This window comes from Agelaius phoeniceus, chromosome 23, assembly GCF_051311805.1.
Source record: "Agelaius phoeniceus isolate bAgePho1 chromosome 23, bAgePho1.hap1, whole genome shotgun sequence".
Taxonomy (NCBI): domain Eukaryota; kingdom Metazoa; phylum Chordata; class Aves; order Passeriformes; family Icteridae; genus Agelaius; species Agelaius phoeniceus.
The window spans coordinates 4,651,405-4,679,319 of NC_135287.1; the positions used below are offsets into that span (position 1 = coordinate 4,651,405).

General features: G+C 48.1%; 1 protein-coding gene across 9 annotated transcripts in view; it reads right to left on the bottom strand.

Moving 5' to 3' along the window:
• Positions 1-27,915, bottom strand: part of GRAMD1B (GRAM domain containing 1B) — a 126,543-nt gene that overhangs the window by 44,752 nt on the left and 53,876 nt on the right. For 7 of the 9 annotated variants that reach the window (XM_077189877.1, XM_077189878.1, XM_077189880.1 and 4 more), the window contains one exon: positions 56-266. In XM_077189877.1, the coding sequence (XP_077045992.1) occupies positions 56-266 (211 nt within the window). Of the gene's footprint in view, positions 1-55; positions 267-9,575; positions 9,863-27,915 lie in introns of those variants that run through there. The other 2 variants (XM_077189884.1, XM_077189883.1) reach the window with 2 other exon arrangements.

Sequence of the window (27,915 nt, forward strand, 5' to 3'; positions counted from 1 at the left end):
AGGACAAAGGCAGCGTGGCACAGCCCGACACCCGCGGCCCCGCGCTCAGCCTCACCTTGGAGTTCTTGGCCCCGCTGCGGCCTGACTGGGAGGAGCAGCTCCTCTGGACGCCCTGCTCCGGCGTGGACGGCGACTTGTCCGAGGAGTGGTCGGAGCCCTTCTCCACCATGGCGTCCCCCTGGGCGTCCTGCGGCGTGGGCGAGCGCGAGCGTTTGCGCAGGATCGGGGAGCAGGCGGGCGTGCTGCGGTTGGAGTTACTGGCGGTACTGTGGGGCACAGGGAGGGCACAGGGCAGGGTTAGAGCATCTCCGAGCTGACACAGCCCGAGCTGGGCGGCAGCCACAGCACAGAGCTGCTTCCTGAGCAGTCTGAGAGCAGCACACCCCATGCCCCCCATGGGTTCAGGCACTTCTCCTCTAGCAGAGGAACTGCTGGCAGTGCCTTTCTCCAGCCACCCTCCCAGCCCTCAGACCACAGGGCAGTGCCCACCAGCAGGAACTCGCTGGCTCCTGCAGTTTCAAATGGTCTGAGCTCAGCAAAGTCAAGTGTGCACTGAGGAATGAGAGAGGTGTCAGCGTGTGCTCAATACAGCCTCGCTCTGCCCCTCCTTTGTCAGTGCAGCTCTTCTCAACAGGATGCACGAAAATGGGGTCACACCTTTCACAAAACACCCCATCAAAGAGCATCAGAAAGCCCTGGGCTCTGTGATGACATTCAATGCAGCATTTCCTGTACAGAGCCATCCTTTCCCACACCAGTTAGAGCTGGGCATGAAAACGGTTTGCTGTGACCCAAAAGCCTTTGTGATTAAAAAGAAAATTAAAAATTAAGTTCCTTTTTCACAATGGGAAAAGCAAGGCTTTTCAGAGTTTTACAGAAATTATGAGGGGAATGGAACTTCTCGTTCTTTTTCCTCAGCAAATGCCCCAGTACATAGATCAGCAAGCCAGTAATGCACAAACTAACACAGAACAGGAAAACTCAGATTTCCTCACTGCTCCTTCTCTTTTGATGCCTCTCCTTCCTGCCAGACTCTTCAAAATCCCACACACTACCCCCATTTTTCCCTCCATCACTCATTTCCTTCAGGAGTCAAATCTATTTCTGACCAGCCCAGACATCCTCGAGGCTTTCCCAGCTGTGCTGCCCCAGTCAGCAGGTCACAGAGGAGCCTGGTGCAAGGACTGGACCTGTGCTAACTTCTTTAGGAGCCTGTTTTCCCATGAGCAACACCAAACATCTGACAGCACAGGCAGCAGGGAAAGGATGGAGGAATTACAGCTGCAAGGGACTGAATTAAAGAAGTTGTTACAGTCAGACTCTTAAGGGCTATGATTAAAGCCAAATTGCACACAGCAATCACAATAACGCACAGCAATGTACTCCAAAAGGATCATTTCCTCCCTGAAAACCTAGAGGAGCTGAACACATGCCTGAGGTTTCATTAATTCCCAGATAAAAACCATATCCATCTCTCCTTACCTCTGAAGATGCCAAAACCATTTTACAAGCATTAGTCAGATATGAGCAGCCAGTGTAACGCACTCCCCAGGTTTGGCTTGGCTTGGTTTTGGATGAACTGGTCTTGTAAATTCTCCTTTATTTGCTCACTGCTTGTGTCAATGCACAAGTGATGAAATTTTCCCCGAGCAGCCTGCAGGAAGCACACAGCCAAGCTGCTTATGCAAACAGGGCCAGAATCAGATTTCCTAGGAGCTGGCACGGGGCAGGAACAGCAGCGTGGAGCTTCCCAGGAGCCCCTGAGAAGATGTTTTCACCCCTTCAAAGTGTGGGATTTCATTTCAGGCTTGAAATGAAAATGGGTGTGCAAAATGTTCTGCAGGCAGGAAGGTGGATTTAAGTTAAACTCTGCTCTGTTACCTATTTCTACTCAGTAGAATGAGAAATATAGAGCAATAAAAACCTGTTCAAATATCAGCCAAACCCCAAGGCAGCTCCAGCGCAGAGCAATCCCCCTTGGCTTGGGGCTCTTCACGAGGAGCAATGGAACATCCCCAAGGGAAATATTGTCACATCTTCTTGTCCTGTGCCCTCCCTTTCCCTGGACAAGGCACAGGAATATTGAATGCTACACCAGTACAGCAACAACTGTAGCAATATTCAAGATTTAATCCCCCAAATAATAACTGAAGCAAAAGATAAAAAATGATCTGAACCATTCTCCCAGCAGCTCTGCCTGCCACAGATCAGGTACAACATGAAGTAAAATTATCAGGGATTTCTTAGTTTATTGAAGTATTAAAAAGCATCAGGTTCCTTCACAGACTTTCAGCTGATCTAGTCAAAATGGGTGTTTCACCTGGCCTGTGCTCCTGTTAAACTCAATTTTAGCAGCCCAGCAGAGCTAGATTGGTGACTCCAAGTTCATCAGCAATGATCCCAGAGATGGAATTGGTTCTGAACTGATGGAATTGGTTCTGAACTGCCATTTTTACAGACTGCAGAAAAAGCAGACTTCCAGTTAAAACCTCTGAATTCTGAGGCTGTGTTGGTCCTGCTCGTTATTGAGGCAACACTGGTTGTGTGAGAGGTCCCCAAAAACACAAGGCAAGAATTTGAAGCCACTGTCCCTGACCAGCACATTGCTGGCTAAACCTGTGTGAACACATGGACTTATTGTTCCTCTACAGCTCTACAAAACCTGAGTTTACCACACACAACCCCTGTCTCACTTTCACTTCGTGCGAGTTCAGTTTCACTTTGAGCTTGAGTTTAGAGCAGCTCTGTAAAGACCAAAAAAAGCCAAACTCAGCCCAGCCTCTGTTTGCTTTCAGTTTGCACTTGGGAGATTTTGCTGCTGCTCAATGAAAGCTCAGAATGAGCAGCTCAAACCCAGGGTGCAGCTGCCACAGCACGCAGGTGAAACTCAGGATGAAAAATGCTGGAAAGTTTGGTGCTATTTTAGTCTTTTTAAGGTCTTACAGAGCTCCTCAAGGTGGGTTTTTAGTCACAGCCCAGCACTGCAGCTGCACAGGAGCAGCACCAGCTCAGATGTTTTAGATCATTCAGATCCATTCAGATCATTGCTCAGAGCTGGCAATTTTATTTTTGCCCAGCTCACACACTGCCATAGCCACAATTTTTGGTGCCGGCTCTGCCAAGCACAACCTTGGGCAGATTTCGTCTTCCAATCTCATTTTTTAGTTGAAAAAAATTAAAACCATCCCCAAATATCGTGTTAGGTGTGTGTGTGGATTCTCACCTCTGCAGAAATAGGGGGGCAAAAAATAACACCAAGGGCTCCTTCTTTGGCTCTCCCTGCAGTCAGTGGCACAAATATCAAACCCAGGAGGGCTGAATTCCCTTCCTATTTTCTGATAACTGGGAAAACCTGAATATTTCTGACATGAAGGACTCATTTCAAGCTTGTTTTTTAGTTTAAAAAATTAAAACCATCCCCAAATATCGTGTTAGGTGTGTGTGGATTCTCACCTCTGCAGAAATAGGGGGGCAAAAAATAACACCAAGGGCTCCTTCTTTGGCTCTCCCTGCAGTCAGTGGCACAAATATCAAACCCAGGAGGGCTGAATTCCCCTCCTATTTTCTGATAACTGGGAAAACCTGAATATTTCTCACATTAAGGACTCGTTTCAAGCTTGTATTTAGTTTGAAAAATTAAATCCATCCACATCTCTCGTGTTAGGGGCATGTGGATTCTCACCTCTGCAGAAATAGGCGGGGAAAATAACATAAAAGGGCTCCTTCTTTGGCTCTCCCTGCACAAATATCAAACCCAGGAGGGCTGAATCTCCTGATAATTCAGGATATTCTGATAAAAAGCTGAATATTTCTCACATGGGGACTGCACAGACAGAGGAAATGAGGAGCCTGCTGGCCGATGCCAGCGAGGATGGGCACGGAGAGCACAGGGCTGCCCCTGCCCCGAGCCCCTCAGGGCTCTCCCTGCTCCTGCTCCTTCCCTGGAGCTTGAATCCAGCCCAAGCCCGGCCATGACGAACGCTTTCTGCAGTTGCCATGGCGACCGAGGCCTGCAATTGAACCAGGAATCCACGCCTGAAATGCCAAAACGGCCCTGACCCACTTTGAAATAAAAATAATTGTAATAAATAACGCTTTAGAGACCTAATTGCCCAGAGTGCATTCAGGGCCTCACGTCCCCCTGCAGAGTAGCCTTCAGTGGGTGAGACAGATTAAGTGAGGGACAGAACACAAACAAGCCCACCTAAGCAGCAGCCCCTTTGCTCTGAGGTGAAAACCTCTGCACACAGCATTTGAAAGCACAGAAGGCTGGGTTTGTCTCCTTGCTTTATGTCCTTGCTGTCCCCTAAAGGAAAAACATCATCAAAATACCATCAGCAAGCGTGGTAGACTCTGCTCAGATGTGGAGGAAAAGCATCAATATCTGCAGCAATGTAGGAAAGAATCTGCAGCCCACCAGTATCTTGGAGCTGGAGAGCAGAAATTGTAGTGATAGGACAAGGAGTAACAGATTCAGACTGAAAGAGGGGAAATTTAAGTTGGATAAATGGAAGAAATTGTTCCCTGTGAGGGTGCAGAGGCCCTGGCAGAGGTGCCCAGAGAAGCTGGGGCTGCTCCATCCCTGGAATTCCAAGGCTGGGTTTGTCTCCTTGCTTTATGTCCTTGCTGTCCCTAAAGCAAAAACCTCATCAAAATACCATCAGCAAGCATGGGGTGGATGGGAAGAGGCCAAACTGCTCAGATGTGGAGGAAAAGCATCAATATCTGCAGCAGTGTAGGAAAGAATCTGCAGCCCGCCAGTATCTTGGAGCTGGAGAGGGGTTTTTAGCAGAAATCGTAGTGATAGGACAAGGAGTAATAGATTCAGACTGAAAGAGGGGAAATTTAGGTTGGATAAATGGAAAAAATTGTTCCCTGTGAGGGTGCAGAGGCCCTGGCAGAGGTGCCCAGAGAAGCTGGGGCTGCTCCAACCCTGGAATGCCAAGGATGGGGCTTGGAACAGCCTGGGATAGTGGAAGGTGTCCCTGCCCATGGGACAGATGATGTTTAAGGGCCTTTCCAACCCAAACCATTCTGGGATTCTACAAGCTTTCCTTCAGCTGATGAAAAAGGACATTTGGCAATGCACGGAGCAGCCCCTGAGACACCACAGAAAGGCCAAATTTCTCCTCCAACAGAATATTTCCTGTAAGGGTCTGAACCAGGTGATGAACAGAGCTTCACCAAGCTGTCACTTTGGGAAAGGCATTCCACAAGTTAAGCCTAGTGTTCTTAAAACCACAAAGGAACTCTTTATAATGTTTTCATGGAGAACTCCGTGAGAAACCTGCCTTTGCTGCAGTCTGGTAAATGAATTCTGCATGAATGACACCCAAGCATCCTGGAGTGACACCAAAGTTCTGAAATCACAGCCATCCCTGGGACTGACACAAGCAATTCCTTCCCAAATGTGCCCCCAGAGCCAGCAGCCATCTCCACAGGGCATTGTCACAGCACCTGTGACACTGCTCAACACAGCAAATCCCTTTGGCTCTGCCCCTTGCAGGATGTGAGTTAGAATTCAGCCACAAGTAGGAAAAGGACCAAGGAATTTTGCAACTGGAGCAGCTCAGCTGAACAAGCAGCAGCCTCAGGTACCCAGCTGTGGCCACCAGCAGCTTCTCAGGGGCAGAAAAACACCACCCACACCATTCCCTGCAGGGCATTTCTCAACCCCTTGGATTCCCTCAAGCAAGTCCTGATCTGGAAAGCTTAAAGGCCTCCAAGTCTTCCCTCAGCTCTCAAAAGAATTTGCTTTCCAAGAGTCATCCTGCAATTACTCACTCCTCCCTGCAGCACCGGCCTGGTAATGAGCTCTCCCAGGCCCAGAATTGGGGTTTGTGCTGCAATTTGAGCTGAGCTCTGGAAGTGCTGAGCAATACATCCCCAGCCCAGCAGAAATGCACAGATTGAAGCACATAATGAACTCTCTCTGTCTGAAATCCATGGGCTGTGCAAAGCCAAGCCTGTGCCTACACTTCCCTGAGGAGATCCTGGAGGGCGGCACAGAACTGTGCTGGTAGTCTGGAAAAGAGCAGAAAGGTCAAGAAGGCACCTTAGGCCTGGCTGTGGCACTGGAAAGAGTTAATTCTCCTCAGAAGCAGCTATTAGGGGGGTTAATTAGACGCCTACAAAGATACTTTTCTGCCATCCAGTCTGACATCAGTGGAAAACGAGGAGATTCAGCAGCTCATTATGCAGTCTCCCAAACAGCAAGCAGATGGTAACAACTTTTGATCACCAACCTACACTCCCTTCAAATTGATAATCCAAGAATGAAAACCTGCACAGATCCTGGAGCAATTCCCCGGGCCCGCCATTGCTCTACAAGCAATAACAAAATGTTATATTTCTATTACATCTCCCAGCAAGAGAGACAAAAGAGAAAGCAATAAGTCAAAAAAGCAATGACACCTGCAGGGCTGTGCAGAAACCAAGGAGTGTTTCATGACAAGTGCTTTGAAAAGAATATAAAAATAGTCTGCCTTCTGCATGTTTTTTTAGCAGGAAAGTCCAGCTTTGTTTAAGATTTATTCTGTCTATTTTGCCATTTCACAGAATGCTGTCCTCCCGTGACATCCAATCACATGTTTACATATTCATGAAATAAAATTAATGCAATTATTATGCCTCAGAGGATTAGCAAATCACTGCAAGCATTAGGAAGGAATTTGCCTTCTGCCCAGAGCCAGCAGTGCGAGGATGGGCAGATGCATTATTAACCATGGCATTGTCCCTGTGGATCACCCGATCCTGGTTACCACTGGAGACAGACAGACCCATGGACAAACGGCCTCATCTCTCACAGAAACCACCCCTCAGCCAGCTTGGAAGAAACCTCTCCCTTCCTGCTTGGGGTGGCTGCAAAAATCCCGAGGAGAAGCTGGAAAATGTTTCTGAAATGCAACAAGAGAGATCTGCATAATAAATCCAATAACGCACCAGTCACAGCTTGGAAAGGGTCATTAACGGGCAGGGTTATAAATCACACCCTAAACCCTCCCTCAGTCACAAATTATTGTAATTCCACTTGCTCCAAAGGAAGGCAAGCCACATAAAACAAAGCATGATGGATAACACAAAGAAATCTGGGAGGCAGTGAAGGGGAAACAGCACAAAGTAAGAATTTCACATCCCTCTGAAGGTGACAGACACAGCCCCAGCACTGTCACCTGCAGGTCACCCACTCACTTCCCAGGGAGGAACAGATCCAGGCTTTGTTTTCCTCCCCTCCCCACCACAAAGTCAGCAGCTCCTGTAATTAACAGCAAAAACTGCAATGTCTGAGGCTTCCATCAACATCTCCAAGGCTGGAACTTGGGACAGAACAGAGCTCCCAAGCCTTGTCTAAGAAATAAACAAAACAACAACAGACCCTGTTCAACCATCTTTGATGTGAGGGAAGTTTTGAAAACCTGACAGCTCAAAGGATAAAAATAAAAATTAAAACAAATCCAAGCTGGTTATTTTAATCCTTGTCGTTTCCAAGCTAACATCAGAATCTTTCAGTGCTTTGGGGATGCAATGCTGCTGTCATCTGCGTTTTATTCCAAGGGAGAAAGAGATAAAGCAACAGAGCCGGTGCTGAACACCCAGGCCCACTTTGGGGCGGGGATGTAGGTGTGATACAACTCCCAGATTCCCTCCAGAAGAGCTCAGGCACCTTTTCCCCTGCTGTAACTCCAGCAAGGCTTCCTGGGCTTTATCCCCAGCCCAGGGTGTGCCCCCTGAGCACACCCCAGCCTCGTCCAGGCTCACAGGCCCGGTGGGAGTGAGCCTGAGGAAGGCTCCAGGAAGGCTGGAGCAGCCCGCAGGCAGCGGGGGCGGGCAGGGACATTGTGCAGCAGGAGCAGCAGACAAAGCTGCAGCTCCGCATCGTCCCACTCACTCCCACAGCTCGTCAGCACAGCCCTCACAAGTTAATGGGAGATGCTGTGATCTTCAAAGCCGGGATCAAAGCCGTTTCCCTTTGTTCAGCCCTTGATGTTTCCTCCCGTTACCTTTCTGAAAATAACAAAACAACTTCTGATTGATCCCCCCTGTGCATTATTCCCCCTGCTCTGCTCCGGCCCTGCAGCAGCCCCGAGGCACAACCAGAGAGGGCCAGAGCCCCCCAGTGCAAGAGCCACAAAGTGCCCTTTGTCCTGAGAACCCTGCTCAACCCTGTCCCCTCCCTGTAACAGATTCTCTCCTGCTTCATCCAGGTGTTTATTAGCTGGGGGCTCCATCCAGCTCCTTATCACATGGGGGTTTCACCACCTCTTTATCAGATGGGGTTTTCACCCAGCTCTTTAAAAGATGGGGGTTCCATCCACCTGTTTATCAGATGGGGGCTCCATCTAGCTGTTTATCAGATGGGGGTTCCATCCACCTGTTTATCAGATGGGGGTTTCATCCACCTGTTTATCACATGGGGGTTTCATCTACCTGTTTATCACATGGGGGTTTCACCCAGCTCTTTATCACATGGGGGCTTCTCCAAGAGAAGGTTGGGGGTTCTGAGTTATTGCACTGCTGTAAAGGTAAATACAACCCGAAGATTTGAAGTTTCCATCCTACTGAGTCAAAATCACAAGCTGCATCCTAAATCTACCAGCCTCTGCTGCAGATGCATGTGATTTAATGGAGCAAGGGAACAGGAATAGATTCTCTTTTCTGAAGCAGCATTTCCATGATGCACAGGACAATGCCAGCCACCAGTAGTCTAAGAAAAAGCTATTTTTTAGGGCTTTCAGCAGATTCTCCCTTTCTATGAACACACACAGTGCAATGAATCCTCACTTCCTACTGTTCTCCCTTGCCAAAAAAAATATTAAAAAAAACAAAAAGCCACCTGAATGGACTCTGGAGCAGAGCCTGAAAAAGCGGCACAAACCAAATCCTGCCTCTCCCCATCAGTGCAAACACACAAACACCGGGAGAGGAAGGCAGAGCGGAACCACGAGCCCTTGTAGAGGCAGGAGAGCACATGGGCAAACAAATCCAACCATATTCCTGCAGCGGCTCCGTGACGCATCCAACCCCGACCCCCTCCTGCCTCCCTCTTTCCCCGGACCCAGATGTTACGGCAGGAATAAGTGTCCCTATGGGAATGGGGGATGGGGGACACAGCAGGGCGTGAAGGGGAAATGAGGAGGGGTGAGGGGAATGAAAGCTGGGGAAAAAAAAAAAAAAAAAGAAGAAAGAAAAAAAAAAAAAAACAACGAACCCAAACAATCAGATTTGCCCATTGTTCGGAACAATCGAAAAGGCTGTTTTAGCAATTCCGCCCTGCAGGAGAGGCAGGGCACGTGCGTGGGGGGGGGAAGAGAGCAAGGAGAGGGAGAAAAAAATAAAATAAAATGAAAATTAAGAAGGGATCAGCCCGCGGAAAGGGAGAGAAACGAAGCATCTCTGCACCATGATGTCACGCCGCCTGCTCTCCCGTCCCCCGAACGCAGAGGAGCAGCAGCAGCAGCAGCAGCAACCAACATGGACTCCAGCTTTAATCTGCCCGGAGAGCGCCTGTGTGCGATGGAGGAGCCGCCAGAGCCGAGCCCTGCGTGTGACACACGTGTGACAGCGACAGCACTGACCTGGCAGCCATTGGGGAGCGTGGAGCGGCTCAGCAGCAGCGGCAGCGGCAGCAGCTAGGCGGAATTCAGTGGGGATCGCCCGGCATTCATGGGGCTCATTCATTCATTCATGCACTGTGCGGCCGGCCGGGAGGGTACTCACCTCCTGCAGCATGGCACGGCCCCTGCCGGGGCTCTCAGGGCCACCGCGGCGCTGCCCCGGCCCCGGCCGTGCCCATGCCCGTCCCCCCGCTGGTGCTGCCCGGTGCGGCCGCACACGCTCCGCGCACACGCCTGCGCAGCGCTTTACATAATGCGCCCACCCCTGCCCGCCCCGATCGCATCGCCCCGGCAAAGAGACCCCCCCAAAGGCTGGGAAAAAAGGATGGAAAAAACGCTACGAGTTACAAATCCGACAGGTTGGAAACGTTATGTTTGTCCTCCTCGTTTTACATAATGCGCCCACCCCTGCCCGCCCCGATGGCATCGCCCCGGCAAAGAGACCCCCAAAGGCTGGGAAAAAGGGATGGGAAAAACGCTACGAGTTACAAATCCGACAGGTTGGAAACGTTGTGTTTGTCCTCCTCGTTTTACGGAATGTGCCCGCCCCGCTCGCATCTCCCCCGCCAAAGAGACCCCCAAAGGCTTTAAAAAGGCTGGAACAAACGCTACGAGTCCGACAGGTTGGAAATGTTGTGTCTGTCCTCGTTTTACAGAATGCGCACACCCTGCTTGCGTCTCCCCTGGCAAAGAGACCCCCAAAGGCTTTACAAGGGCTTGGACAAACGCTATGAGTTACAAATCCGACAGGTTGGGAATGTGTTTGTCCTCCTCGTTTTACCATAATGTGCCCACCTCGCATCACCCCGGCAGAGACCCCCAAACCCTTTTTGAGGATTTAAACACTGCGAGATAAAAATCTGACAGGTTGGAAACCGGTCCTGTGTTTGTCCTCCTCGTTTTACATAGTGAGCCCACCCCTGCCCGGCCCGATCGCAAAGAGACCCCCAAAGGCTGGGAAAAAGGGCTGGAAAAAACGCTACGAGTTACAAATCCGACACGTTGGAAACGTTGTGTTTGTCCTCCCTGCTTTACATAATGTGCACACCCCAGTCGCGTCTCCCCCGCCAAAGAGACCCCCAAACCCTTTTCAAGGATTTAAATGCTACGAGTTACAAATCCGACAGGTTGGAAATGTTGTGTATCCTCCTCGTTTTACATAGTGCGCCCACCCCAGCCCGCCCCGCTCGCAACACCCCGGCAAAGAGACCCCCAAACACTACTCTGAGTTAAAATCCCACAGGCTGGAAATGTTGTGTTTGTCCTCTTCGTTTTACAGAATGCGCCCACCCCTGCCTGCCCTGCTCGCATCGCCCCAGCAGAGACCCCCAAAGGCTTTAAAAAGGCTGGAAAAACGCTATGAGCTAAAGATCCGGCAGGTTGGAAACCTGTCTGGTGTTTGTCCTCCCCGCTTTGCAGAATGTGCCCCGCCAAAGAGACCCCCAAACGCTTTTCAAGGGTTTAAACATTAGGAGTTAAAGATCCGACAGGTTGGAAACGTTGTGTTTGTCCTCCTCGTTTTACAGAATGGGTCCACCCCTGCCTGCCCCCCTTGCATCACCCCTTCAAAGAGACCCCCCAAAGGCTTTACAAGGGCTTGAACAAACTCTATGAGTTAAAGATCCGACAGGTTGGAAATGTTGTGTTTGTCCTCCTCGTTTTACAGAATGTGCCTGCCCTGCTCGCATCACCCCCTCCAAAGAGATCCCCAAAAGCTTTTCAAGGATTTAAACAAGGAATTAAAGATCCGACAGGTTGGAAACGTTGAGTTTTTCCTCCCCTTTTTACATAATGTGCCCACCCCGTTTACCTCTCCCACGCCAAAGAGACCCCCAAAGGCTTTACAAGGGCTTGAACAAACACTACAAGTTAAAAATCCGACAGGTTGGAAACGTTGTGTTTGTCCTCCCCGCTTTACATAATGTGCTCACCCCACTCACATCACCCCTCCAAAGAGACTCCCAAAAGCTTTCCAAGGATTTAAACACTAGGAGTTAAAAATCTGACAGGTTGGAAACGTTGTGTTTGTCCTCCCTGCCCCGCTCGCATCTCCCTGGCAAAGAGACCCCTCCAATGGCTTTTTGGGGATTTAAACAACACTACAATTAAAATCCAACAGGTTGGAAATGTGTTTGTCCTCCCCACCTCCCTCCCTGCCTGCCCTGCTGGCACCTCCCCCAAGGAACCCCAAAAAAAACCGACCCTAAACGCTTGCCAAGGACACCAACAAAACGCCAGGAGTTAAAATCTGACAGGTTGGAAACATTGTGGTTTGTGGTTTGTGTTTTGTCCTCCCTGCCGCACACGCGCTGCTGGGAGAAAGTTTCAAAGCCTGTAAGCAAGAACAGGCAGGAAAATTAAACCCTAATTAAGCAGCCACGTGGATTATCTGAGCTGAATTAAACAACGCTCATTCAGAGTTAAGGTGACCTCAACTCAATTTAGCCGGCTCTGTCTAGGAAGCTAATTTGGTTTCTTTTTTTTTTGTTTTGTTTCTTTTGCAGCGCTTATCCATGTGTAAACAGGCCTGGGATTTTTAAAGCAACATAATCCAGCAAAGTTTACAGCTTTTTCAGCATTAGGACACTGTATCCCTCCAAACCTGCTTGGGGACATCTTTATTCCTGAATATGGAGATGGACTTCAGTCCCTCTCAATACAATAATAAGGGACAATAAGTCCCTCTTAGTACAATAAAAATTAAGATGAAGGATTATGAGAGCAAAGCAATCACCCAGCTTGCATTTGCCTCCCAGGCCTTGTGTGTGCAAGGAAATAGAGTAGAACTGAGCTGGAGCTGCACTGACACCCCTGATTGGAGCACAAGTGTCCTCGTGTGGAATTACACTGAATTATTGGCCTTGGGGTGCTGTGAATGACCCTCACTGACAGCACAAGGAGCTGTTCCTTGGATGCTATAAATACTGATCACTCTGCCCTTTGCTGCTCTTGTTGTATTTTGCTCCTTCCACACCCAGGGCTGAGCATTTTCTCTTCTCCTGACAGTCAGTCCCAGCTTTGGGTGCTGATCCCCAGAAGGGCATCTCCCCAAAAGGCTGATTATCCATCATTCCACTGTAAAGAACACCCGTGGGAGCAGGAGGTGCTCCAGCAGGCTCAGATCAGTGCCATTCAAAGGCTGCACAGGATTTAAAACTGAAAGCAGCACCACCATCCACGCCTCTGTCTGGATATCACAACACTGCCAGCACCTTCATATTCCTCAGAGATTACACCTAGGTGCACAAGAATCCACTGTTCCAATAACTTTGTGGCATCCATCAGCCTGAGGTCAGTTTTGTTGTTCCAAATGCTTCCCAAAGTTTGCCAGCTGGAGAATTAGTAATTTACTTCAAGGAAATGACGTTTTAAATTGAAATTTTCCCATGGATGGTGACTCCCACTGAAACACCACGTGTAGGATTGTAACCAGGGTCAGGGATGGATAATCTGGATAAACCCAGAGAAGAGCAACCAGCACTAAAGGCACTGAATCCTTCCAGCACAGCCTGGAGGCCAAGGAATGGCAAAATTTAAATGCTCACCTGGAATCCAGGTTTGATCCCGCTGGGTATCAGCTGGAAATGCTGAAAATTGGAGCTGGATGAATCCTGACCAGACAAGAGAAACCTATTTTGGGAAGCAAACAAAACTAACCACTGTAACTAATTCAAGGCTCAATTACCCATCTGTGGCAAGCATTATTATGCAAGGGTTTGTGCTCTCCCAAACACTGTTCTGTACCTCCAACCAGAATCAATTCAAGCCTCACACTTTGCATTCAACAGCACTTGGAATGAGATATCTGAATGGTCCCATTTTGTTTTACAGCCTATGGATCTTTCAGCGTTTTTTTTCTTTTCCAGAAAGTGAGAAAATAGTTAAAACCACAATTCTTAGCCTCCACAAATGTTGATACATTTAGTCTGGATGAATTTTAAGGTTTGAACAGATGCTATATTTCAGTAGCCACATGAGTTACACTGACCCAAATGCTGTGATAAATTCAATATAATGGCTGCTTCAGATCTGGAACACACAAAGGCTCAAAGCTCCATGGAGTGGCAGGACAGACATGAGGTGAAGCCTAACCCACCCTTCAGACTGTCGGGAGAGAAATGAATCAAACAAAAGTCCTCCTTCCAAAAGCACTGTAAGAGAAGTGGTAAAAATGCAAGATTTACTCAGAGAAAAGCTTCCTAGGCTTATCTGGCATGGTGTGCAAGGGGCAAAGTTATGGGGAATTTGGAAAACCACACAGCACCTCTAAAGCTTTACAAACTTGGTCACATCTGCAAAGTTTCACCCCAAACTCTTGGAAGGACAGAGAGTTTTTACATTTCTGCAGCACCATGCCTGGCCCTGAAGACAGCTCATTTCATGGTGATAAAAGTTGGATAAAACTGCACTGAGAGAGGCTCTTTAGGAGCCTTTAAGGAAGCTTTTCTGGACATAAAATTGCAAATTCCTGTCTTGTTCAAGAGCTGCAAGAATGCATTTTATGCCAGCTGGGCTCGCTTGCACGAGCCTGCTGTTCAAGACTCAGGACAAGGACTTCACTTCATGTGTGAAGGACAATGTGAGCATCTGCCTGCTGAGCATGACATGGTCACAGCCCTGAGCTTCCTCAAAGGCTCCTAAAGAGCCTCTCTCAGTGCAGTTTCATCCAACTTTTATCACCATGAAAATGAGCTGTCTTCAGGGCCAGGCATGGTGCTGCAGAAATGTAAAAGCTCTTTGTCCTTCCAAGAGTTTGGGGTGAAACTTTGCAGATGTGACCGAGTTTGTAAAGCTTTTGAGGTGCTGTGTGGTTTTCCAAATTCCCCATAACTTCGCCCCTTGCACCCCACAGCTCTACCAAGCACCAGAGCCACGTCTGGGCATCCCTCCCTCCAATTTCCTGGGCCAGGCTCTTCAGTGGCCAGGCAGGCAGCGCCTTCTCCTTGCCCAAACTGCCCCTGCAGAGCCTGCAGGGCTGTGGTGCTGCTGTAACACAAGCACTCTCATGCATTTTGCATCTCCCAGCCCCGAGGAAACGAGGCACTGGCTGGGTAATTAAAGCCCAGGGCTGGTGACAGATCCACAGCAGGGCCTGGCTGTCCAGACCTGCAGAGCATCAGGTGGGGCTGGGATCAGCTCTCCAGAGCAATCCTACCCTCCCTGTAAGGCACACCAGCAGGGAAACACAAAAAGAGCCCTTTAAAATCTGTCTGCAGAACGTCAGGCAACAATGAGCACCTGGGTGGGTAAACACATTTCCCCCCCCCGTAATTCTTTGCCCACCTTTAATCTGATCTGGTTTGAAAACTTAAAGCCACTGGGAGAGCTCTTCCCCAACAGCTCTGCTCATCAGCTGAGTGCAGAACAGAACCAGCGGGACACACTTGTGTTTTATTTCCAGCCTTGCCTTTGAAAAAGACACAACAGAAATGTCAAGAAACACTGAAGGAAAACATGTCCTGAGGGAAAACCGAGTGCAACAACCTGGAGATGTGCAAGCAGGATTAGCACTGCTGGGAAACTGGGTGGTAATTAGCATTTTGCACGTGTTTGATTTGCTGGTTTGCTATTGTCCCTCTTCAGGAATGAAGGGGAGGACTCCTGACTGCTCAGCTTGGGACAGGGGGATTCCCTGGCTGGGGATTGCTCCTGTCTGACAACTCCTGCTCAGCCCACGGGTGCTGCTCCTCAAACCACACAGGATTCCCAGCCTGTGACCGTGTTCACAGGGGTCTGAGGATGAGGGAAGGGACGAGGATCTGACTCCATGGTTCAGAAGGCTGATTTATTATTTTATGATATATATTACATTAAAACTATACTAAAAGAATAGAAGAAAGGATTTCATCAGAAGGCTGGCTAAGAATAGAAAAAGAAAGAATGATAACAAAGGCTTGTGGCTCAGACAGAGAGTCCGAGCCAGCTGGGCTGTGATTGGCCATTAATCAGAAACAACCACATGAGCCCAATCCCAGATGCACCTGTTGCATTCCACAGCAGCAGATAACCATTGTTTGCATTTTGTTCCTGAGGCCTCTCAGCTTCTCAGGAGGAAAAATCCTAAAGAAAGGATTTTTCATAAAAGATGTCTGTGACACCAGCCTGCCAAGCAACAAGAAGCACTCTCCCTTTCTCCTTGTGGAAAATGGGCTCCTAGACAGGTGCCAGACCAAGCAAAACTCTTTCTGAGCTGGCAGTGGCATTTTCACAGAGTCCATGGATTCCTAGAGCAGTGGGGGCCGGAGGAGGCAGAGAATCATGTGCTCACAGGCATGGGGAGGAAGAGGGGGAGGAGGAGAACAAGGGGAGAGAGAGAACAAAGTGTCAACATCTTAACTGGGACACACAAAGAGCCAGTTCTTGGTAAGAACTTAATCCAGGATTAACAAGAGGTCAGCTACCTCTGCAAGGAGACTGCACTAAGAGGAGCTAATTAGCTCTCCTTAATTGCACAAAAGGAACCACACAGAATTAAAGACATTCACCAGCAGCAGGTCCCACCTCAGCCAGGACACACAGCCCTGCCTGCTGTCCCCAGCACCAGGCTCAGACAAGCAGCACAATCAGCACCTGGGGAGCCAGGGGCAGGAGAGGTGCAGGCATGGATGGGAGGGAAAAGGCTGTGGGGAGGTTCAGCACCAACAAGGGCTGGAGTGGGAGCTGGAGCCTGCACCAGCCAGGACAAGCATTTGTAGCATGGCCAGAGTCTGTCTGGGCAGGTTCCTCACCAGCCAGGTGGGACGGTGCTCACAGGGTCTGAGGATGAGGGAAGAGATGAGGATCTGACTCCATGGTTCAGAAGGCTGATTTATTATTTTATGATGTGTATTATATTCAAACTATACTAAAAGAATAGAAGAAAGGATTTCCTCAGAAGGCTGGCTAGAAATAGAAAAAAGAATGATAACAAAGGCTTGTGGCTCGGACAGAGAGTCCGAGCCAGCTGGGCTGTGATTGGCCACTAATTAGAAACATCCACATGAGCCCAATCCCAGATGCACCTGTTGCATTCCACAGCAGCAGATAACCATTGTTTGCATTTTGTTCCTGGGGCCTCTCAGCTTCTCAGGAGAAAAAATCTTAAGGATTTTTCATAAAATGTGTCTGTGACAGCCAAGGGCTGCCCCAAATCCCTGAGGAATCACAGCTATCAGCTCCCAGTGATGCCCAGGAGGGTGCTCAGTGCAGTTCTGGCCTTCTTTAAATCCGTGTGATCTCTGAAAATGAGGAGGAAGAGGAGCACAAGGCAAATCAGTTTTTCCCTGCTGGTTGATGCCAAGAGAATCCCATCCCAGCCTGGAGAGGCACTGCAGGACAGACGTGAGGAGAAATGGAGAGCACAGAGCACCAGGGACAGGCAGCAGATCCCACCTGGAAGCTGCCAGTTTGGAATGATGCAGTGGGAAAGGCTGGCTGAGCTTCTCACCCCCAAATCCCCTCTCTGGGGTTTCTACCCATGCACCACTCACACACCTGAAGCTCCTCTTGGAGCTTGGCACTAAACCCATCTGTTGTTTCCTGGGGAGCCATTGCACGTTCTGTCCTCCTGCATCTTTTAGCCCAGCAGCCCTTGCTCTGCTCTGACAGATCATGGACCCAGCAGTGTGCTGGAAAATGAAGATTACCAGGCACATCAATAACCCAGCAGATGTCTCTGAGATGGAGCACTAATAAAAGAACTCCTGCATTTATTTGGGTTACAGCAGCGTGCTGAGGGCTGGGGAGATCAGGCAGATAGGGCCTGAGTGCACCTCAGCAGGAGCAGCTCCCCTTTGCAGGGAGGATGAAGGGAAAAGCAAAACAGCTTTTGAGAGGAGGCTGCCCTACACACAAGGAAAAATAACAGAAACAGGAGCTCAGCCTAACTACAGGTCCCTGTGAAATCAGCACAGTAGTGCCTCTGTTATTAATCTTCTTTTCTTCCCTCAGGACAGAGTTAAATGTTTTGCCACTGGACTTCCAGTGTCCCCACTGCTCCCACCGACTTCCTTAACTTCTCTTGGCCCTTTCTTCCAGATTCCTGGAATCTGCTGGGCTCACCCCAAAACTGACCAAAAACCCCAGAGAGCTGCTCAGTGCAGCCCCTGCCCCCATGACCACAGATAAAACAAGGTGGAGAATAAGGCTGCCCTAAACTCAAGGAAAAAGGCCAGAAACAGGAGCTCAGCCTAATTACAGATCCCTGTGAAATCATCACAGTACTGCCTCCATTATTTATCCTTCTTTTGTTTCATTAGTAAAGAGTTACATGTTTTCCCACTGGACTTCCAGTGTCACTGCAGGGGCAGCCAGGAGGGACCAGCAGCACCAAAATTTCAAATTCCACCTCAAACACAAACAAATGAGTTCTTGGGATGCCACTGGGAATATTCTCCACCTTAAGTTCTTCCCCAGCTTTTTGCCCCCACATCCCTTCCACCCCAGCTGAGGAGCTCCCTGACCCCCCAGCACACACACACACACACAAAGGAAGGATTCCCCACCTGCCTGGGAGGTGAAAAACAAAAATCATCACAGTGCTGCCTCCATTATTTATCCTCCTTTTCTTCCCTCAGCACAGAGTCAAATCTTTTGCCACCGTACTCCCAAGTGTCACTGCAGGGGCGGCCAGGAGGGACCAGGAGCACCAAAATTTCACCTCAAACCCAACACAAACAAACGAGTTCTTGGGATGCCACTGGGAATCTGAGACAGCCACCCCCTCTCTGCTCCCAGGAACTGAGCAGCCGTGCTGCTCCCGTGCAGGCCCAGCACAAAGGGAGAGTTCCCTGACATCTGGCTAAAGCTTCAATAGCTGCCATTGGGGAGAGCAGAATGAGCATCCACAGAGCTGTGCCAGGGGCTGGCCTGCAGCAGCCTCCTGGTACAGACAGGCCCCATCCAGCACCCAGCACCCCTCTGCTCCCTCTTCCCTGCTGGGCTGAGCTGCAGGAGCTCACAGCTCGTTCATAAAGAGAAGGGAAATTGTCCTAATTGTCCTAAAATGGTCCATGGGCCAATCTCTTTCTCCAGCACCGGCTGGTGCAGTGGGTGCTTCTGCATTGTGTTGTTCTGTTATGGATATTCCAGCTTCTCCATTCCTCCCAGCTGTTCCAATCTGGTTATCCAAAGAGATCCCAGCCTCCTGGAGCGTCCTACACAGCACTGCCCCAGTCTCTGCCTTCAGACCTGCCCTGTGCCACCTCTGATTTCCAACCCCAGCCCAGCTGGATTCACCCCTGCTCCCACCGACTTCCTTAATTTCTCTTGGCCCTTTCTTCCAGATTCCTGGAATCTGCTGGGCTCACCCCAAAACTGACCAAAAACCCTCACAGAGCTGCTCAGTGCAGCCCCTGCCCACATGAATAAACAAGGTGGAGAATAAGGCTGCCCTAAACACAAGGAAAAGGCCAGAAATAGGAGCTCAGCCTAATTACAGATCCCTGTGAAATCATCACAGTGCTGCCTCCATTATTTAGCCTCCTTTTCTTCCCTCAGCACAGAGTCAAATGTTTTGCCACTGTACTCCCAGTGTCACTGCAGGGGCAGCCAGGAGGGACCAGCAGCACCAAAATTTCACCTCAAACCCAACACAAACAAACGAGTTCTTGGGATGCCAGTGGGAATATTCTTCACCTTCCCCAGCTTTTCCCCCCACATCCCTTCCCCCCAGACTGACATTCCCCCATCAGCCACATCTCCATCCCAGCTGCATCTCCATCCCAACCCCACATTCTTTTCCTGAGGAGCTGCCTGAGCCCCAGCACACACACACACACACACACACACACACACACACAGGGAGGATTCCCCGCCCGCCTGGGAGGTGAGAAACGAGGATTCAAGGGTTCCAGGGGCACCTGTCAGCGCATGGCCCTTCCCGGGAGGTTCCTCCCCGCTGCCCTGCGACCCCGCCAGGGGGAACCGCACGGAGCCGCCCGGGACCCTCGCTGCTGCTGCCGCTCCGAGGCATCTCAGGGCCGCCCAAGGAGTGGACAAAAAGATTCCCCGCTCTGATAAGGGCTCGGCATGGCTGGAACAAAGCCGCCTTTGCAATGCGCTGCCCGGCTCTGGCATCCCAGCCGGCTGCGGAGAAAAGCTCCCGCTGTGCCTTTAAGGATGTCCCACATCACCCGCTTAACCCTGGCTGCTCCTCGCTGCCCTCGCCGAGGAGAAATTGCAGATTTTTGCTCCTCTCCTGCCCTTACCCATCGGTTCTGCCGCCCTGGTACTGCAGCCCTGGCACCCCGAGTGGAGCTGCATGAAAAATCCCAGCCCTGGCACCCCGAACAGAGCTTTATTAAATGCTCTATAATATATAGAGAGATTTAATATAGATATATATTAAATATATATAGGTAGATTAATATATATATTAAATATTAAATATATTGATATTTTAATATATTAATATATATTTAATCTATTAAATATATAATGTAATATTATATATTAGATATATAAAATGTTCTATATTCTATATTTTATATTATATATTATATTTAACTATACATTATACATAATTTAATATAATATATTAAATATATATAATTTAATTATATATATAAGATTATATATATAAAAATTATATATATAAATTATACATAAATTATATATATTATATATATATAAATATATATATATGATTATATATATGATTATATATAATATTAAATATATAACGCCGTGCAAACCACCAGGGAGCACTTCTGTGACGACAAAGGAGCAGAGCAGTCAGCTGGACATAAACATCCCAATTACCTCGAAATTCCACTTCCCCACTCCCACAAAGCTCTGGCTTTTCACCCTGAGGGGCTGCACACCCTCCCAAAGCTCATCAGGCAACACAAAGCATCGATTTCCCTGCTAGAACAGCAGGCAGCAACAGGAAATATTTAGAATAAATAGAAATATTTGCCTCCAACACTCGGGCATTTCCAAATACAAGCTCTGGGAAAGGCCACCTTCTGCACGGAGGTTCTACAATGCAGAAGGTAACAATGTGACTCATCTTGGAAGTGTGTATAAACACACTTAAAAAACCTGTCTGGGGAAAAATAAACAGAGGCTGTGTCTGATTCCCGTCTGGGAAAAGCAGGAACGCAGCCCTGCTGCTGTCCTTGGCTTTGTACCTACTCCAGGCAGGTGCAACAGAGGAAACAAAACCACAGCCAGCAATTTAAAGAATTTAAAAAGCAAGGAAGCAGCACAGATGGACAGGGGAAGAGCAGAAAGCAAATGAAAAATGTTCCTGCAACGTGATGGAGGAGCAGGGAGGACGGATGTGACTGGGAGCTGATCAATCAGCCCTCGTGGAATGATGAAATATTTGCTCTGTATGATCAGTTAATCCCAAGCAGGAACACGTTTAGAAGGGTGGCAAAGAACCAGAGAGATTTTCTTACAGCGCAACGAGTTCAAAGGAAAGCAACAAAAACATCCCGGCACTCATGAGGCTCGTTGTGAAAACAAACTCGGAGGGTAAACAAAGTGGAGTGGTCAATAAATATTTGAAGAATGTAAATATTGAAGAGAAAGAGAAGCTGTTTTAAAAGGTTTGGGGTTGTTGTTTTTTTGAACAATGAGCAATGGGCTGATATGAAATTGTGGGAAAGAAACAAGGCTGAAGTCAAATCCTCACAGCCAGGAGCAGGAGAGAAGTGGAACAAACTCCTTCTCTTGTCACATTCATAAACAGCAAAAGGTAACTGTTAATAAATACAAAACAGGCCCACAGAAACACAGAATATCCTGGAGCTGGAAGGAACCCACAAGGATTATTGAAGTCCAGCTCCTGGCCCTGCCCCATTGGCAGGAGCACGGATCAATGCCTCAGTTATATCACACTTCTTTCACTCTCTAGCTCTGCTTTCCATTATTTCCATTTCTTTAAAGAGGCAGCAGCCCAGTTTGCAGCAATGCAGGATTCTAAAGGTTTGCAATGATTGCAAACCTCATTGATTGCAAACCTGTAATTGCAAAATCAGGGCTGGTTGAGCGTTACAGTTTCAAGGATTGTTTTGTCTTGCCCCAAAACTTCCAAGACACACTAAAACATCCTTGGGATTTGGAGTTCCATGTGGGAAACCTTGAAAAGTGAAATCCAAATCATCCTGAATTCCTAATCTGGACTGTGATCCTTGAAAGAACAGATGTCCTCAGGATAACTGTGATATCTCCAAATAGAAGCAATGCACAGGTTGGTTTGGGACAATTATAAGGATTCAGGTTGTTTTGGGACAGTGATAAGGATTCAGGTTGTTTTGTGACAATCACAAGGATTCAGAATGGTTTGGGACAATCACAAGGATTCAGGTTGTTTTGGGACAATTACAAGGATTTAGGTTGTTTTGGGACAATTGTAAGGATTCAACTTGTTTTGGGACAATGATAAGGATTCGGGTTGTTTTGGGACAATGATAAAGATTCAGGTTGTTTTGGGACAATTATAAGTGTTACAGTTTCAAGGATTGCTTTAACTTGCTGCATTTTTGTCCCCAAAACTTCCAAGACACACAGAGACATCCTTGGGATTTGGAGTTCCATGTGGGAAACCTTGCAAAGTGAAATCCAAATCATCCTGAATTCCTAATCTGGGCTGTGATCCTTGAAAAAACAGATGTCCTCAGGACAACTGTGATATCTCCAAATACGAGCAAGGCACGGGTTGTTTTGGGACAATTTTAAGAATTCAGATTGTTTTGGGACAATGACAAGGATTCAGGTTGTTTTGGGACAATGACAAGGATTCAGGTTGGTCTGGGACAATTACAAGGATTCAGGTTGTTTTGGGACAATTGTAAGGATTCAGGTTGTTTTGGGACAATCACAAGGATTCAGGTTGTTTTGGGACAGTGATAAGGATTCAGGTTGTTTTGGGACAATTTTAAGGATTCAGGTTGTTTTGGGACAATGATAAGGATTCAGGTTGTTTTGGGACAATGATAAGGATTCAGGTTGTTTTGGGACAATCACAAGGATTCAGGTTGTTTTGGGACAATTACAAGGATTCAGGTTGTTTTGGGACAATTGTAGGGATTTGGGTTGTTTTGGGACAATTGTAAGGATTTGGGTTGTTTTGGGACAATTACAAGGATTCAGGTTGTGGCTCTGGGCAAGTCCCCTGTGAGAGGTGCAGGGGACAGGGATTTTGCATTCCTCATCCTGCTCTTACTTCAGCAGAGTTTGCTCTCTTTAGAGAATTGTTTAAGCTGTATTAATTTTTTGCTCTTCTAAGCCAAGATTTCAGTAGGGAATTAATACACAGCTATTAATAAACAATTCAAAGGAAAAACACCTTTCATCTCTGTGTGCCTCATCTGCAAACCAGGACTAATTCCACTTCCTTTCTTCTACCCTTTGTCCATCTTGATTGTTTAGGATGGAATCTCTTCCTCCAAACTGGAGGTGGGGCGTGAAAATCTCCCAGCACAGCAAATCTCTGTTTTCAAGAGCCTCTTTTGCTGTAAAACAACACAATTTTAGAAACAATTCTATTTCCCAGACCAGTTGTGCTATCAGCTGCCTTTAAAACAGAAAAGAATCCACGGGGAACTTGTTCTTCCTGCTGGAAAAATAATGCAGCAGGTATTTGAAGCAATGCTGCAGCTTTAGTGCCCTGGAGCAGGCACTGAATATTGCTCAGTTCTGTGAGCCCTGGCCTCCAGACACATCCTTCTTTCATGGCCTACAGCTAAGCTTGGCTTTGCCTCCCAAACCTCATTCCCAAAATGTGCACCAGGTTGTGCATCACATTTCTCTGCCAGCTGACAGCTCTGAAAAAAACCCCAGTTCCAGCTCTGAGGGCTGCACAGCCTCACAAGCAAAGGGCACTCCTTCCACATCCCCACAGCTGCTTTATTTCTGGTGCTGTGGGGTCAGAAATACACCAAAATTACAGCTCTGCAACTCCTCTGGCTCCATGCAAACCCTTAACTCACAGCACCTGGTGTGTCCTGACTGCAGCAGGGCTGAGACCTCACCAGTGCAATGCCCAGGCCTGGCCACCTCCTTCCATCCTTCCAACACAGCCTGATTTGCTCAGCATCTCAGCAAGGGGATGACTCTAATTAGAGGGAGCTGTTCTTGAACCACACAAGTTGTGTGTTCCCCCTCCAGCTAATTTTTCTAATTTTATGTGCATAGCTGGACATTTCTTCTGTTACCAAATCGTTGCTGCTACTCAAAATACACCTAATTTTCCCCCAAAGTCCTTTTCATTCCACTCATTTTCTCCTCCATTTTTCTCCTTCCAATCGCAAGGCCTGAAATTAACTGTGGTCCAAAACCACATTCTGCCAAACCTGGTATTCTGAGTGGTTTGAAAATTATTCAAAATATATATCCCAAATATAGGAATCTCCAAAAAAAAAAAAAATCCCCAAAATCCTCTTTCTCTGCTCTTCTGCCACATGCATGGAGTGGCTGTGACATTGTCAAAGGAGAGTGGCAGCATTCTGCATCTTTTTTTAGTTGGGGAAAAAAGCAGAAGCATCTGCCCTCAGATCACTTGGCTGTGACCACAGAGATCATTCTGTCCTGGAAAAATGGTTACAGGCGAATAAACCGCTGGAAAATGTAAAATATAATCAACAGCACAGGCCTAAATCTGGCCAAAAGGAAAACTTTAGGAAAGGAGAAGCTCAGAGAACATTCCAGCATCTTGTATTCAGCACGTGGCTCTGTGCAGCATTTTGGGTTTGGTGACTCCATTTCCTGAGCTTGGATATTCCATCCTTGGATATATTATTGCAACTTCTACAGTTTATTTCAAACAGGCTCAAAATCCTGAAATTAGTAGTTAATTATTATTACAGTCGTAATAAGCATCAATTAAAATAATAATAATGGCATTAAGATGCACTTTCTAACCAGGGCCTGAACTCAGAGGAGTTCTGGGGAAGGTTCAAACAAAAACACAGCAGCTGCTCAACCAACCAAAGTTTAAACTGTTTAAAATAGAGAGAAATCTGGAATTTCAGCTGGAAAAAGCAGAAGAGGCCTTGACCGGGATGCTGTAATTCTGTCAGGAAGCACCACAAGGGTTTTGATGGGAATTTCTGCCTCTTCCAGGCCTTGCCCCTGCCCACTTGCTGAGCAGAAATGCAGCAGAAATTCCAGCAATGCGAGAGCTTCTCATCAGTCCAACACAACTATCAACACACACGGGGTGAATCAGGCACTTAAAAACGTGGGACACTGCCCAGCAGCTCCTTCCAGCACCTGACCCTGGAAAATCTCTGCTCCAGGCACAGGGAGAAGGAGAGGGAGACTGATTTCTGCCCAACATCTTCTTCTAGCACTTGTCCCATGAAAATCGTTGTTCCAGGCAGAGGAAGAAGGAAGGAGACTGATTTCTGTCTAACAGCTTCTTCCAGAACTTATCCCTTGAAAATCTCTGCTCCAGGCAAAGGGGAGAAGAAAGAGGACACTGATTTCTGTCCAACAGCTCCTTCCAGCACTTGTCCCTTGAAAATCTCAGCTTAGGCAAAGGGAAAAGGAAGAGGAGATGGATTTTTGTCCAACAGCTCCTTCCAGCACTTGTCCCATGAAAATCTCTGCTCCAGGAAGGGGAAGAAGGAAGGAGAGACTGATTTCTGCCCAACAGCTCCTTCCTAAAATGTGGGAATGAAAATCTCTGCTCCAGGCAGAGGGAAAAGGAAGGGGAGATTGATTTTTGTCCAACAGCTCCTTCCAGCACTTGTCCCATTAAAATCTCTGCTCCAGGAAGGGGGAGAAGGAAGGAGAGACTGATTTCTGTCCTACAGCTCCTTCTAGCACTTGTCCCTTGAAAATCTCTGCTCAGGCAAAGGGAGAAGGAAAGGGAGACTGATTTCTGTCCAACAGCTCCTTCCCAACATGTGGGAATGAAAATCTCTGCTCCAAGAACAGAGGAGAAGGAAAGGGAGACTGATTTCTGTCCAACAGCTCCTTCCAGAACTTATCCCTTGAAAATCTCTGTTCTAGGCACAGGGAGAAGGAAGGAGAGACTGGTTTGCCTCATTTTGCAGGCAGGGAAAGTGGGGCAGAGGCACCATGAGGATGAAAATGGTCAATGACAGATCCAGGCACAAACAGAGCCTCTTGTGACCCCCAGCTCCCACAGGCAGCCCCTTCCTTCCCTTCAGAAGGGACTGAGCTCTCAAACAGCACCCAGCAGCCTCAGCTCCATGCTTTATCTCTTCCTGACTGAATTTTCCACATTTTCAGGCTTTTAGTGAGGAAAAGAACCCCTGGAACAACCCCGCTGGTGCCTCACTCGCCTCAGCTGCAGGCCCTGAGTGAGCAAAGGCTGCAGGATTGCAGAGCCACTCCAGTCTGCCCTTCACCTGACATTTCTGAGGACTGGAGACAGAGAGCAAGGTGATCCTGCCATCTGATAAGAGGGGGAAGGCAATTTCCCAGCAAAACAAACGACTGGGATTCAATTAGCCAAAATAATCTGCAGCCCAAGGAGAGATCTGGGGGAGAGATTCTGGGTGCTGCAGCAAACTCTGCAAAGTGCAGCTGCTTCTTCATGGCCTCAGTGACAGAACTGCTCTGTCTGGCTGCCCTCAGAGAGGTCTCAGTCTGCACATACATATTAGAGGACAAAATTACAGAGGTTTATCTAAATTTAAATCAAAACCTGATGCCAAGAGCCAACCACATAAGAAACAAAAATATTAAAGGGATGCTTTTGCCAGTGTATCATCACACAGCAAACCCAGTCTCAGATCAGGGGTTTGAAAATGCCTTGGTTTTATTTCAAATGGTTTTCTTCCACTGTAATTTCAGACTTTTGCTAAAATAAAAGTTGTGCTTCACAGCCTGTTGCCAGTGCAGGTATTAATCCAGTGTGGCACTGAGCAGCCAGGACAGAAACTGCTGCTGGGCTGATCCTGCTTCTACTTCTGCCCCTCTTGGTGCCCAAGCACAGCCTGGCCAAGGGAATTGTGTGCAAAGCTTTTCCATGGCTTTAGTGCACTCACATTAGGCTCCTCAGTGCTTCCCACCATGGAAAAGAGCAGAAAAAATAACACCAAGGGCTGAGAAATGAGCACAAAAGCTGCTAATTACCCCTCAGTGTGCCACAGAACCATCTAGAGAATAAACCTGCCAAGGCTGCTCCAAGCTGTCCTTCCTGACACCTGGCCCGGCATCTTCTTGCTGGAAAAGGATAAAAACCTTAATTTATGGCCAGCCAGAAGGTTCAGGATGTGTGGCCAGGTCAGAATGTTCTGGATGCAGGGGAAGATGAGCGACCTGTTAATGAGGTTTGCTCTTCCTGCCGCAGCCAAGGGAACATCCTGATTCCTCAGATCCATTTGCAGAATTCATAAGGAGCTAAGGCCTCTCCTTTCCCCAGAAAACCATATTTATATGTATGTGGGTCAGCTCTGGTGGTTTTTAGCTGAGGATTATCAGCACCTATTTCTTCCCCCTGAATAAAAGGCACAAAGGATGATGAAGGAGCAGGGGAATCAATGAAGACAGGAAAGAATGAAAATGCAACATTTGGACCTGTAATGTGAAGGTCAAACAGCACAATGGGCACAGCAGCACAATTATGTAACTTTCACAGAACTATTTTGTGAAGCTTCTCCAGAAATTGAGGAAGAATTGATTTGGAAATCCAATTTCATTTGGGATCATTTGCAGCGCCACGGGACGAAGTTCATTGCACGCAGCAGTTCTTTAAGGCTCTGCGGCTTCAGCACCAAATTGGAAGTGATTTAAGCAGCTTCATCATTTCCTGGCTAATCAAGGAGCCACGAATCCCAAACACCCACGTTTGTCACCCCTGCGTGTCACAGCGAAGCGAGGACAGAGCCTCCCCTCCCGGTAATTCCCATCTCAAAGGAGCGGCAAGGCCGGGGAGCGGAGCAGGGTGGGACGAGCTCAGGAACCCCTCCCGCCCCTTTTGCCCACCCTGGGACTGGGATTCCCAGATCTGCGGGGCTGGGAAGGGCAGGGGCAGCCTGGTGGAGGCACCAAGGGGCTCCTGCAGCCGCAGCCTCCAGAAGGCAGAACTGAAACTGCCTCGAGTCAATCTTCACTGCTCCCTGACATCAAACGATGCTAATTTTAGCTCTGCTGTTCTCTAACCCTACCTAGTTCCCATCCCACCCCCACGACTACATAATAGATCCTTCCCTCAGATAAGCAGGGTGTTGGAACATTGAGAGTTTTGTTGGTTTTTTTTTTTTTCCCTCACCCACAGGCACTAGCAGAAAAATGAATTACAGATTTATTTTTAGTGGAGCCTTTGGCCCTTCTTTTCTCTGTAGGTTCCAGATTGCAGGTTCTGCAGCTCAGAACTATTCCAAGCAACACAGCAGCA